This window comes from Lotus japonicus, chromosome 4, assembly GCF_012489685.1.
Source record: "Lotus japonicus ecotype B-129 chromosome 4, LjGifu_v1.2".
Taxonomy (NCBI): domain Eukaryota; kingdom Viridiplantae; phylum Streptophyta; class Magnoliopsida; order Fabales; family Fabaceae; genus Lotus; species Lotus japonicus.
The window spans coordinates 78,359,243-78,373,242 of record NC_080044.1 but is presented as its reverse complement, the minus strand read 5'-3'; the positions used below and the strand labels follow the sequence as shown (position 1 = coordinate 78,373,242).

At 33.9% G+C, this 14,000-nt stretch overlaps 2 protein-coding genes across 2 annotated transcripts; both read right to left on the bottom strand.

Moving 5' to 3' along the window:
- Positions 1 to 670: 670 nt before the first annotated feature.
- LOC130716279 (protein NODULATION SIGNALING PATHWAY 2-like) lies at positions 671 to 2,455 on the bottom strand. The gene has a single exon (XM_057566489.1). It carries the CDS (start codon positions 2,396 to 2,398, stop codon positions 866 to 868), a length of 1,533 nt encoding a protein of 510 aa, XP_057422472.1. The 5' UTR covers positions 2,399 to 2,455; the 3' UTR covers positions 671 to 865.
- Positions 2,456 to 6,634: 4,179 nt separating this feature from the next.
- On the bottom strand, positions 6,635 to 11,059 carry LOC130710981 (autophagy-related protein 13b). The gene is made up of 4 exons (XM_057560397.1): positions 10,847 to 11,059; positions 9,498 to 10,565; positions 9,234 to 9,412; positions 6,635 to 7,413 (listed from the first exon to the last, which is right to left on the bottom strand). Exons 2-4 carry the CDS (start codon positions 10,488 to 10,490, stop codon positions 6,954 to 6,956), a joined length of 1,632 nt encoding a protein of 543 aa, XP_057416380.1. The 5' UTR covers positions 10,491 to 10,565; positions 10,847 to 11,059; the 3' UTR covers positions 6,635 to 6,953.
- Positions 11,060 to 14,000: the final 2,941 nt, after the last annotated feature.

The window sequence follows — 14,000 nt, the reverse complement described above, 5'->3', positions numbered from 1 at the left end:
ATTCGGTTTAGTGTGCATGAATCCATATATAGCTACACAAATCGAAACCGTTCGATTCAAATCCAATGGGTGATGTTAAAAACATGTATTTTATTTTTTATTAACGAACAAAATATATGAATCCTTCGATTTCTTACATTTCTTATCACATAAATTATCATATTTTTCATTTACCTTTCTTATATTTCTACTCTGTCTAATACAAGTGAAGTCGGGTGTTTACAACAAAAACCCCCCTCAATACTGTTCTTTCTCCCTATTTTCTATATTTAATTTTTTAGCATTACTTTTTCGGTACATCGAAAAAGATAATTTTTTAGTATTACATAACATCTTTAATCATATTTTTTCATGTAGCCTTTCTTTCCTACTTTTTAAAATCAATTCTATAGTTATTTTTCATGCCAAAAATAAATTTTAAATTTAAGTAAAAGTAATGCAACAATTTCATATAATTTAACCCAATTTTCCTAATTATATCATGAAATTTGAATTTAGTCTACACAGGCAAAATATGAAGAAAAAAATTTCTGCATATAGTTTAAGAATCTCGTGCATCCCTTCAATAAAGATTGCCAAGAAAAGCGAATAAAGAAGAAGACCCAAAAGGTTCGGAAAAAACTGAAAGATTAGGATTTTTTTTTAAAGGAGTTCAATGTTATTAGTGAGGTAGAGGAAGAGCAAACATACTCTCATACATTAATAATTTAGAGAGCCTCAACTAATAAATTTGTACAAATATATTGAAATCTCCTTAATCGCATCCCATTTACTGGAATGAAGAATCCCACAAACATCACTTAACCCTCTAATCACTTATATCATCACCTCAACATTTAAAAGAAAACAACAAATACTCAGTAATCTATTTGACCTTGTCACTCAGATTAGTCATTGGTACCCAGATTGAAGCCACAGTCAAAGGCCTTGACTTCCAACACAAAGCCAACCTACACTTCTCAAATTGCACCCAATACCCTTTCCCAAACAGGCTCACCAAGAACTTAGCTTGAGAGATATTAGAGCTACTCACACCAACACGTTTAAACCCTTTCAATGAAAACAACCCTTCTTCCCACAACATTCTCTCCTCTCTTTCACAAGGGAACTGCCTCACACTGTCCAAAATTCTAAGCCCCAGAACCTGTTTTTCTATCAGGGCAAACTCCACCTTATGGCTACCCCACATACCACTAGCAAGTGAATCAGAAATTGCAGTGTAGTGATGCAAAGCCTCACAGAAAAACTCCACAAATGACATGGATTTGAGTTTAGAAAAATTAAAAAGCTCTTCCTCAACTAAAACAACAAGCTTGGGAGATAACTTGGTCACACCATCAAGAAATGTTTTGACCAATGAGAAACTCCTGTTTGGCATCCACTGGTGTATCATGCAATTGACTATGAGGGAGTGACCAAGTTCAATTCTTTGAAGAACTTCTTCACTCACCATCATTACCTGATTGAAAGTGAATGGGAAATTGATCGAAGCCGCGAACTCTTCGAGCCTTCTACCTGTTTGATGAGCAGAGGCAGCACTTTGCTGGTCCACTGTGATTGCTGTTACTCTGAGTGAAGTAGTACTAGTGCTCTTCCTCATTGCAAGGTCAACCATCAATGGTGGCCATTGGATCCCTTCCATGATGTCAAAATCAATGATGTGAACGTCTTCAACACCGTCTGTAGCTTCAAGGATTGCTTGGTTGGCTGTGAAATGAGCAAATTTTACATAGGGAGAGAGTTCTTGAAGTATCTGCAACACACAGAAAGTGTCTGTCTGTGTAGAAACAGGATCACAGTAGTACTGTAATTTAGGAGTTGGAGATGAACTTTTATCAAACAGGCCCTGTGCAAAGAAAAGAGCCAACCTGTTCAATAAACTATCTCCATTTTGTAAAGATGAGGCATCATTGGTTAGTTTCTCAATTATCTCTGAAGCAAGATACCAGTTCTGTGCTTCAACAGCTTCAGCTGCTGTCAGCAAGAGATCAACTAAACTAGTCTCTTCCATTAGCTCTGCTTGAATTCCATTCAAATATGAATCTTTATCAGCTTCCTTTGAAACATGCACATTCTTCTGGGTTATCTGACTAACTCCATGACATAACTCATTCCCTAGATCAAGATTCATGACATCAAAGTCCTGGTTATGTTGCTGCAGCAACTCTTCCATGGACTGTTGATCAAATATTTCATCCAGAATGGTATTTGGAGGTGACAGATTTTCTGATTGATCATGATCAAACATTTCATCTAAGATGGAATTTGGAGATAAGAGATCATCTTCTTGGATAGGAAATGCATTTGCATTTACATTTTCTAAGGTACACTCATGGAGTTGATTCATGAAGGAAGGGGTAAATGAGCAATCAAATTGTTCATAATCCATCACATTCATGGCTGATAAATGAATAAAGGCTTATACAGGTACTCCTGGCCAAAACTACTCTTATAAATAGAGAACCTGTTCATTAACTTAATTAAAATATCTAAACTCAAATGATTATTGAAATTGTGATGTGTATTAGGTGTTGCCAAAATTGCATTCTAGAGCGTTAAATGAAATAAATGGAACAAGATAACAGTAAGAAAGTGGTCTTAATGTTATAATATTTGTTGTAAACCAAGAAAATACTTAAATAGTGCTTTTGAAATTAAAGTTTGTTTTGTCTTTCACCTTAAAACTTTAGTTTCAGGACAAGATTAATCATGTTCAGAAAACTGTGTCGATTCCTTATCTCTCCCTAATAAACGGCTTTCTCGAGATTTAAACTTGTATTGTTTGAAAAGTTGAAAGCAATTGAAATATTAACATGTCTTTGATGTAAAACCAGCTTTCCACATCAGTTATATTTAAACACTGGTTGGTTAACCTTACTTATCTATAGTAACTTCTTATAAATTTTAAAAAGTATATGCATACATATATGGTTCCGCCTAGACATAATGATTGAAGTTGTTAAGATATGACTAACTAGGAGGATACATGAACATGAGTCGTGTTAATTTCTTGCAAAGATATATAAGATAAAACTATCTTGATCAATATTATTATAGACTATAATATGTTCCAAAATTCTCTTATCCTAGCCTTGGTGGCAGCTTCATAGCATAGATTACCCGAAACATGTATGTATTAACACTTTGCTGTGCCTCAAACAGTAAGATGGAAATATGAAAAACCAATTTGAGGAAATAACCGATAATAATGAAAAAGATTCTTTCAAAGTGGTCTTATTTTTAATATGAGGGAGACACTTTGTTTAGCTAACAAATTAAAAGAAATTGGGTAAAAAGAAATATGAGATAATTAAGGGAAATTGAATAGAAGATGAGTTGAAATCGAAAGATTATTGTTTGAACGAATAAACGATGAGAAAGAGAGAAGTAACATAAAATTTCAATATACTTTTCCTTTTATGCGGGCATCAAGCGTATCCTTCATTCTATAATTAGAGACTTACGTTTTAAAGTTTACTCGAGTATTTTTTACTTCTCAACAAATCTTTCTTTATACATATAAATAATGATGGAATTCTTATCGGTATACTTAAAAGAATTTAGTTATCCATCAATTGTGTTAAATTTGTATTAACCTCGCTCCCTAAATATTTAAACACAGTGCAACAGTGGATAAATAATATTAAAATGATCATTATCTCCGGGGTGCTGCATAAGGTAGGTTGGGGGAATCTTATTGACAAATGTAGTATATAACTTTGTGCCGCCATCGATCATTTTTACATTAGATGGATACACTAACGATAAAACTGTTTAATTTTGATGTCTAGCACATTAGGATCCCAAAAAAGCCAAATACAGTCGGAGAAACCCAGGACATCCTCAATATGAAATCTTTGGAACTCTAATTTACGATCAATAGCTTGTGCTTGAGCCCTGCTCGCTCGAGTCTCAAAGAGATCGAGTAGTGCATGCCACCTAATGTCCTTGAATAAGGTCCTTAATCAAAAGAGGGAAGCATTTTGAAGCAACTCCACAAACATTTCATGAGATAAAATTCATCATAAACAAACAAAGATATGATATAGGTTGAGCCTAGGAAAAGCTAGTTCCAATCATATTTCTAACTTATTTCGCATCTCATTTTAATCATATAACAAAGAGTGTGTTTGGTTGAGTGATGGACATAAAAGTTAGTGCATTTCTTTCCAAAAGCTACACATCAAAAGCTAAAATTAATTTTTAAAAGCCAAATCAAACACACTTTAAGAAGATATATATATTTTTACATAAATGTGTGTATATTTTTTTACACTTCACCTAAGTATGTGGAGTGAATGTTGGTTGTTGCCGTGTTCTACCGATGATCACCGATTTCATATAGATCGAAATTAAATAGCAATTATTCGTGATTAATGTCGTATCATGTGTTTGGAAAGAATATATGATGTGTAGAGGACACGTGGATAGTAGCTAATGAAAATCAAGTTGACAATAATTCAGATGTCAACAAAACATGATGAATTTAACAATTCGGTTTAGACGCATTTTACGACTGAATCTCTGGACCTTTTGGAATTTGAGAATAGAATTTTCCAGAAAATAAATGAAGATTTCCAGTATATTCTTTGGTTCCTTTGTACTTGACGATTAAATAATTACTTTCAGATTGTCTCTTCCAATTTGTTTTCTACGTCCCAAACGATATATTAGCTTACGCAATCCCAAAAAGTGGTTACAAATCCACGACTAACTTGATAAGTACAAACTCAACCACTGAAGTTTGGGAAGGTGAACGTGGTAGCTTGCATGAATCAGTGGATCTTATTAAACATAATTAATTAATTACCAATCATTAGAGCAAAGTTTAGGTAATTACTGGTAGCAAACTAGCATTTGCATGGTTGTGTACTTGTGTTAACGAATTACATAAGCCACTAAGCCAGTACTATTGCTTTTTTTAATGCTTGTAAGGTATGCAGATGTCTTCGCCCATTGGCTTTGTTTATTTTTTAGGCCTATATAACCTACAAAAGAGCTCAAACCAGAACTCTAAAAGCCCTAGGCCATGATATGTTGATTTGGGGAATCAAACCCATGTGAGAATATTCTCTTCATTACTAATTGGATAAATCATCTTTAAATTATCACTTCTTACACCTAGATCCAGAGATGATGCGATATTCAATTAATATACATTTTTTTGTTAGGTTTTAAAATTGTCGGGATTAGTTTTTTTTAACTATTCTAAAAAATTGTGGCGGTTTATATGTCGCTTGTATGTCACCGGCTCGCCGCTCGTGTATGTCCATTAATCATTATTGTTAAATTATAAACGATGAAGTATTAAATATTTAAGTTGGCCTAATAATTCAGCATTTGTCCTTTAAATGTACCTTTTTTTAATTTCCAACTTTTCAGAACACGTCATGGCGCGTTAGCATGCTATTGCTATCAGCTATGTTACTGATTTGATTATTAGCTCCTTAAGTAATTGTTAATCTCTTAAGTTGACATTAGTGATCTTTCAAAGCAGGGCTCACAAAAAATAATTGGTAACAACAACCCAGGTCTAAACAATTGTGTCCAATCCTGTTTCTGCCTATTCACTTTTTTCTTGTCATCTTTCCTAGTATTTTTAAGGCTAAATTGGTATCACTATATAATTAGACGACATGGCATGAAAAATTATTTTTCAACATATGGAGGCTGTATTTTTGTACGTCAATTGATTATACGTAAATTTGTGTAAGAAATTAATAATAGCATTTGGTTCAAGAGTGGTACAAAGTACATACATACATTCTCTTTAAGCAAAGCTTTGGGTCCAATTGTGTTGATAATTAATAAATTTGGAAAATTATTTAATTTTTAATTACAAGTAAATGCATCTCCTTCAAACTTTTAAGGGGATTGATGAGATATTTTATGCATTGGATGTGACATTAACTTTAGTGGGACCTTTATTATTGTTTCTGAAACTTGAGTGCTCTAAAAATATATTATGGCCAATGATGCATCAATGATAGCGCCATTTCTTAGAACAAATTAGAATAAAGACACGATTTTTCATTATTGCCGCTCTCCTGGTCCCCAGCCTCACCATTTAACACAGAAATCACAGAATCAGCCAAAGTACAGTCATTCATCTTCCTATCATTCGGGTTATATTCATAAATTTTGGTTGAGTTTTAGTAATTCATTCACATAACTGCAACTTGTGCAGTAGTTTCTATCCAAGGGTGAAAATTGTATAAACTTTTATTTTTTTAATTATTTCACCATAATAAGAAGAGCTAGTGGCTGGGATCTCAAGCAGTTTATTTTCAAACGGTAGAGGATCCCGATCCTCACTTATCATATCTCTTATTTCTCTACTATTTTATTGTGAGTCGGTGGAATGAGTGTAGATGAATTATTATGATTTGGATTTCCTACTCCAAAAAATCTCTAAAGTCACTGCAGCCATAACTCCATAGTTGTAGGATCCAAATGGTTCAAATTTAATAAATTATTTTTATGTACTTGATTGCCATTTTAAATCTTAGTCATCCAATCTTGGTCTTATCATCAAATTTTAAAGAGCAAGGGTACTGAAAATGCAACTTGTACATGAAGCTTCTGCCTTGTTATCATACAATAAGACGAGTGACAGATTAGCAGTTGTCATGTATTAAGACAATACACGGCTTTGGAAAGCTCAACAGTCATAGATTTAATCATCATATTTACACATATTGTCAAAACAAAGAATATACTCTTCAACTGTACCAACTTATCAAGAAATAAACACTGTACATGAATTTCACTGATCTAGCTTCCCCATGAACACCATTAGGAAGAAGCATAAGTGCTTGTTTGGTTGCATTTCTGCAACACACATCTAGCCCCCAAAATCACGATGATTCATAAGCTATATAATATGTAGTTTCATAGATAGTGTGTTTTGGAGTGCGTGTCCATCCCGCATCCAAAGTACACTCTACAATGTACTATAGTTGAGGCATACTACCTTGCTTGAGTAACAAGTTTTTCATTTTTTTGTAACCATGGAACTCTTCCAATGCATCACTTGCTGTTTTCCTAGTTGCTGTTATCCCAGTAGACTTTATACTCACTGGTCTTGGTTCCTCTAGGATTTGATTGGGCTCTAGAGTATTGCTGTTTAAGGTTTCGCGGCTGCCGTGTGACGAGTGTTCTTTTTTTGGTTGTTGATTGGCTAACTTCACTGGCGTAGTTGTGACGCTAACTCTTGAATTAGGAGTAGCAGTTTGGTGAAGCCCTTCCTGAAGTGAAGAATGTTCTGAAGTGGAGAAATCTTGATGGAGAGGTGGTGCTTTCTTCAGCATATGTACAAGCGCACCGACAGCAGCATCATGTGACTTTCTGATAGGAAAGAATCCTCCAGCTTTAAGCACCTCAGCCATGTGACCATGATCTAAGGATTCCGCTCTGGTTACGCACAATGAATCATGTTAAAATTCCCAAATTAAAGACACAATCATGCAAATTTTACGTCAATGATAGTTAAAATATAACTAAATGAAATATTTTCTTTGAATCTGACTTAACATGGAGAAATTACATGAACTTGAAGTTCCCAAAAGTATCCAAGTTGTGAACCGAGACTCGAATCTGAATGGGGACACCCCTATCTGGGTGAGTAGCGACTATTTAAAATTGAAATTAAGATGAAGAATATTTCTGACAATGTCCTATGATTAGTTCTATGATGAAAATTAGGAGAATCAAAATGATGCAGCAAGGTTTCAGAAGAGACAAGAAAATGATAGAGCATACATGTTCCTTGTTGGTCTCAATCAAGATTTAGATAAGTGAGAGGTAGGATCTTAGGCCGAAAAACACTACCTATAATGCAAGAAGTTCTCAGAAGTTCGGCAAGAAGAGTCAAGGTCAACGTACTTCAGAATCTTAAAAAATACAAGATATGAAGGTTCAGCTGGTGACAAAAGGACAAGATTAAGAAGGAGAAAGGAAGAAAAATCCTTTCTGTGAAAACTACAGGAAACCTTGGCACACATAAAGGAAACCTGATGGAAATTTGATGGAAAACCACCAAATTGGATGAAAGAATCAGTTTGAGACTCAGATTTTATGACTCAAAATAAAATCCTAGAAACCTTAACTGAGTGACTCAAATCTGTGGAATGAAGCTGAGGATAAGGATTTACAAGCAATAACCAGTTATGAAACAGCAGAAACAGAAAGAAATGAAACAAGGACAATAAGCAAGGGTTTAAAAACCCTTTGATTTTGTCTAGTCAAGGAGGAAAAACACTTAAGGAATGGAGTCCCCAACATTTTCATGAGTCTGGAAACCCATTAGGTACTGTTTTTCCTAAAGCTTGTACAACTTGTTCAATCTACTTCAGATTCATTTTTTCAGTCCACACAGTCAAGAGTCGAATGATTCTCATTTTCACATCGCAATCCCGAAGGGTGTAAGATAGTAAGGTCATGTACCAAGCATCCCTCTCTAACTTTGTGTCACATGATAATTTATCACCTGTTTTTCTTGCTTTCACTTCAGAACTAACCAAAGCAGTATACAGAATGCTCTGAACTGGAAGGAATAAGGTGGCTGGTGACTATGCATTACTAAATAGAAGTGAAATCATATTCACATCTAATTCCATTACAACAACTAGATGTGAATATGCATTACTAAATGGTGACTCTTGAGTCCTAACTTTGAACCACACTTCAACCAGAAAGTGTGTAGACTATAGAAATCACTGTATGGGTTAAAGCAATTGCTCAGAGCATGGTTCCAAAGGTTCACTCAGTTCATTAAAGAACCAGGGATAAATACATTGTCAGCTTGTCAAGACGATAATGCTATGTTTATAAGGTATTCAATGAGAGGGAAGAGGGTTGTGTTAATTGTGTATCAGTATATGCAGTCCACCCTGAACTCATTACTCTACTACCCTGGAGCTTCCCAGACCAGAAACATCACATATGGGAGTGCTCCTGTTAAACCAGAGCTACCCTCATTATGGATTTAGATCCTCTCTTATTTTTTGTAACAGGATATGCCCTGAGAGAGAGAGAGAGAAGCAAATTTGATCAAGCAAAGGGTCAACCGTGATTAGGATTTAGGTCCACAAGTAGTATTCATAAAACATTTGTCTATCTCTCTTCAATAGGACTATATCCATTTTATGACTTATGAGCATATTTTGCACATATGCAAAGATTAGCATATAAGAAAAAAGCATAAGTGCCACTAAAATTCAGTCACAAAGTACCTGCTTCCTGGATCTGCATCGTCATCCTCCAAATCAAATGGCCAAGTAAAATCAGAACCATCAAAATCCTCCGGATAAGACCTACTGGAGCTTCTGGAAGTTGAAATCTGTGGTGAGCTATTAGCTGATATCTTAACTCCAGAATATTTTCGAGACTCTACTTTTCCAGGAGAAAACGACTACAGAAAACAGAAGGCAGCCTTAAAAAATCAAGATATTTGAACTAAAGAAAAGGTTTGGTTAGCAACTTAGCATACGCCATACCTTCTCAGCTGAATTAGTAATGGATGGAGGTGAGGCTCTACAATGGTCACAATTCCCACAATGTTGCCTTGGAAATGGGAACCCTGCCACGGGAAGTGATGGAAACTTCCTCAAAGGATCTGCCAATGGACTCCCAACATAGTCAGGTATAACTTGTGGGAACAAAGGAGTTGATGGTTCAGAGCTCACATCTGAGGCTGACGGGCAATACATCACAGAAAGGCAAAGCCTACCAGAAGAAGTATCAACAGGAGTGAACCCAAATTTCAGCATTTCCGCCTCTTCTTTACGGGTTAAGGGCTCAACGATTGAGGATATGCGGTGAGCGAGGGTAAAGTCACGAATCTGTGCAGATGAATTAAGCTCTCCAAAAATTTTATAGGCAGGTAAAAGTCTAACAGTGGCATACAAAGATCTCACGAGTAAAGTTACTTTCTTATACAGGCTAGACAAAGAACTATTGCTTGACCTCCTATTTCCAGAATTAGAATCCCTTGTCTTCCTACTCTCATATTGTATCACCCATCTCTCTACAATCTTTTCACTCTTTGCCTCAATCCCAAATTCTTCTCGACCAGCATTACAGCAAAGCGGATACCGTTCTTTGAGTAAAGAACTCCTAGGAAGAACCCTTTTCGGAGAAAAGCTCGAGGTCACGGGGTCGCAGTCCAAAGCCCTCTGCACCAAAATCACATCAATCACCACACACTCAAGATTATTCCGGCGCCCGAGGTCAACATTCTCCAACACACTAGGGCATTCCCGGAGCGCCAAATTGAACCATTTATCCCTCGGCCGCACGCTCGATGAGGAGGATGAAGCCGATGAACACGGAGACGACAACACTGCTTGATCAGCACACGAGTTGCGCGACGACGCGTAAACCGCCCTAGATTCAAGTATTATGTGAAGACTCTTCGCAAAGAACTCAGTGATTATCTGTTCCGTCTTCGCCGCATCAGAGTGTGCACTCCCATGAGGTTGAGGTACCATTACTTTTTTAGGTCTCAACACTCAAGTGCAACAAGTCAACAAACAAAACCTATCCAATTATCACAGGTTATTTCCCTACACAATTAGAGACAATGACTTCAAAATCCAAATGCACATGAAGAAGCAATATCTGTCTTACTAGGTTGTCTAAGAAGAAGAAAAAAATACGACAATAACAACAACATCGTAATCAGAACACTTATAAACATAAAGGGTGTTCGATTGTTTGTTAAAACAAGAAGTAGCATTACTATTATGAACGAATAAAATCGGTTACCTTATTTGATGAAACCACACTATTCTAAAATTGAATATGTGCAGAAATTGTATGTGGAGACGAAGAGAAGAGAGTTTACCTTATCGTGTGATGTGGGGGAAGTGTTGAATGGCGAGTGAAACAAGATTTAGAGAGGAAGAGAGGTTCGTTTGTGTGTAATCTTTCGCTGTGTTCTGAGTTGACACGAAATCTAAAGAGTGAAGAAGAAGAAGAAGAAGTGGAACAATTTCGGGGAGGAAGAGTGGGACCCCATTGACAGTGCCCGTTGTTGCTCAAATGAGATTATAGGCCTAGCTTACATGTGAAGCTTAGGTTAGACCAAATTAATAAATATTTAAGGTGCAGATTTTCTATTTAATGAAAAATGTCATGCTCTTTTTAATGAAAAATATCACGCATAGATAAGCATAACTTGCTAATTTCAAAAAAAAAAAGCATAACTTGCTGACCTATTTAAAAAAAGTATAAATTAATATTATTTTTACATTAAATTTTTATTATAATATCTTTTAATAATATGCTTACTGACTTATTCATATGTTTATAATGATTTAACTATATAAACTTCCTTAAAAAATCAATAAAAAAACCCTAAAAAAGGATTGATAACCTATTTATTTTGATTTAGACAATATAATCATCTAAATATATTTTATCCCATTAGCCACTTTCAAAAGAAAAAACTCATTATTCTATGCGTTTGTTGACATGCTTACAAATATATTTTTCGGTTCACTTGAATATCTTATTATAAAACAGAGACTTAAATAGGCTATAAGGACATGTCAGCCTTTGAAAGGATCAAACTCGGGCCTAAAAAAAAACTTATACATGTAATAGATTTGGCTTATGTTTTAAATTTTTTAAATAGATCAGATTTTTATTTATTGAAATTTACTTAGGTTTTTGTTTGTTTTAAAGTTGACTAAAATATTGTAAGTATAATTAGGTCAGAAAGAATTAAGTTAGAAGAATGTATTTGGTGGAATGATTTAGGGTAAAACTAAATTTAAAATAATTTAGAATTATTTTTATTTATATGTGAAGTATGAGATAGTTTTTGGCCTTTTACCTTTAGCAAATAACAAGAAAATTATTAATTACACCTAGTTTGGGTAATTTTTGGTTTTATGTTTTAAAATTTTAAAAAATAAAAATTAGTTTCCGGTTATATAAATTCAGTTTATTATGTTTTTTCAAATTTAAAAAAGTTATTTTCAATTTTGTAAAGTCACAATAATCACCATATTTGTCAATTTTGTAAATTCATGATAACATGGTAGCGCGAATATGATAGTAGAGGGTTTGATAGCAATTGTAATAGAAGTGGATGTTACCTAATAACAACAACATTAAATGTTACTGACTTCGTGTTTTTAATTCCTATAACAAGCTTGACTACTTAGCCCACAAGTGAAATTGAACAAAATCCAGCCCAAATTGAAAACTTAAAGTTCTAAATAAGATCTGCTATTTCGACCAAAAACAAAATCTGCTATTGACAAAAACAGAAACAAAGAAGATCTGCTAATGTAAAACTTACACGGTCCAATCCATACTAACTCAAAGTATATATACTTTCCACCCCTCCCAGATTAGGGCCTTTGACCAAAAATAAAATAAAATTAGGCCTTATATAGACTTCGTAAGAACACTATAACAATTTTTTCTGGATACATCAAAAAGATTAATTGCATTGCCAGAATTTGATCCTTGGACCCCCATTTACCTAACCCATCTGTCAATCAGCTCTTACCACTTAAGCTATCATGTGGGGACAAACATATCACAATTTAATTATAGCGGAAATTTTTTATTTTGACAAAAATATTGTGAAAATCAATTATTTTACATCAAACATTAAATTAATTTTTTTAAGTAACATTAAATTAAATGAAAGGCAGAATATTCTAGAAAAAAACATTCTTTTAGCTTTTAAAACTATTCAATACCATCATCAGTATAATTTCCATTTCAAAAAAAAAATCATAAGTATAATTTCATATATTTATTTATCCTAAAATATAAATTTCTTTTATCCCTTAACTGATTCTATCTCTCTCATTCATAGTCTTTCACACTCTCCCTCGTCAAAATGCTTACGCTTCCCTTTCTTGATTATAAATTTTTGATAAATTATTTTACAGCTAAAAAAGCTAGAAGATTAATTTAAAAAATATTTTTTTTATAATATACGAAGTCTCTTTAAGATTTTTGTAAAAAAAACCCTTTAATATTTTTTTCTTAGGCCCCAAAATATTTGTACACGGCTTTGGTCAATTGTCCAATGTTACCATAATCTGATGTACGAAATCTCTTTTTCATCAATATAATTTTGTTATTTTATAATTTAAATTCAATTGTCTTATAATTTGAATCAATATCGATAAATTTTGAAAACTTTAAAATTTACCATCAAACTTAAATTTTGGTACGTGATAAAAATGTAAACAAAAATAATATTATTTTTATTAAAATTAATCATAAAAAAGAAACAATATCAGTCACCGAATATATATTGAAGAATGGTTTGTTGAGAGACGCTTATCCACTTAATGTAATCTCTAATTTTTTAATAGAGCATGGCTAGCCTTGGGTTAATATATCCTACTTGATGTTTAATATTAGTCTACTGTACCCGGCCCCAATATATATCGTAGCTAGATGATCATTATGAATGGCTCACAATATCATATGTCTACGTGTTAAGGGTTGATAAGTTCCACATGAATATAAGTTTATGTGGTTAGCTATGTCTTTTTAAGATAAGAAATTAGAATGCAAAATGGTATAATTGTTTGTGGATAGGAAGCAGATTCACCGAATCAGCATGTCTTACTAAGTTTATTTTTTTCAAGTAATGCGTAATAGATGTGAGTTAACAAATGAAAAGTTTTATCAGTTTAGATCTTAACCTAGCTACGCGCGCGTGGAAATGTAAATCAATGTCTGAAGTGGAGTAACCTAATAAATAAAGGACCAAAGAACAAAAAGAAAGAAGAAAAGAACCTAGCAGGTAGCAAAAGCCAAAAAGTAAAATATTTAATCTTGAAATCACTAGGAAGATTAAACTTAATTAAGATCTTGAAAGGAGATAAAGCATTAAGCAGACCCATTAGCACAAATTAAATTACAAGCAGGAATAATATTATAGTCCTTAATTTAATTGCTGTCATGCATGTCCTGTAACTTTAATGTTATTGTGCTCATTATATACGACAAAAATACAAATG

What these genes read in the sequence shown, in the direction of transcription:
- LOC130716279 (XM_057566489.1), bottom strand. Translation starts at nt 2,398, where the DNA reads ATGAATGTGATGGATTATGAACAATTTGATTGCTCATTTACCCCTTCC.
- LOC130710981 (XM_057560397.1), bottom strand. Translation starts at nt 10,490, where the DNA reads ATGGTACCTCAACCTCATGGGAGTGCACACTCTGATGCGGCGAAGACG. An exon ending in TTACTAATTCAGCTGAGAAG is followed by an intron (nt 9,413 to 9,497) that starts GTATGGCGTATG and finishes TGTTTTCTGTAG; the next exon opens with TCGTTTTCTCCTGGAAAAGT. An exon ending in GATGCAGATCCAGGAAGCAG is followed by an intron (nt 7,414 to 9,233) that starts GTACTTTGTGAC and finishes GTGCGTAACCAG; the next exon opens with AGCGGAATCCTTAGATCATG.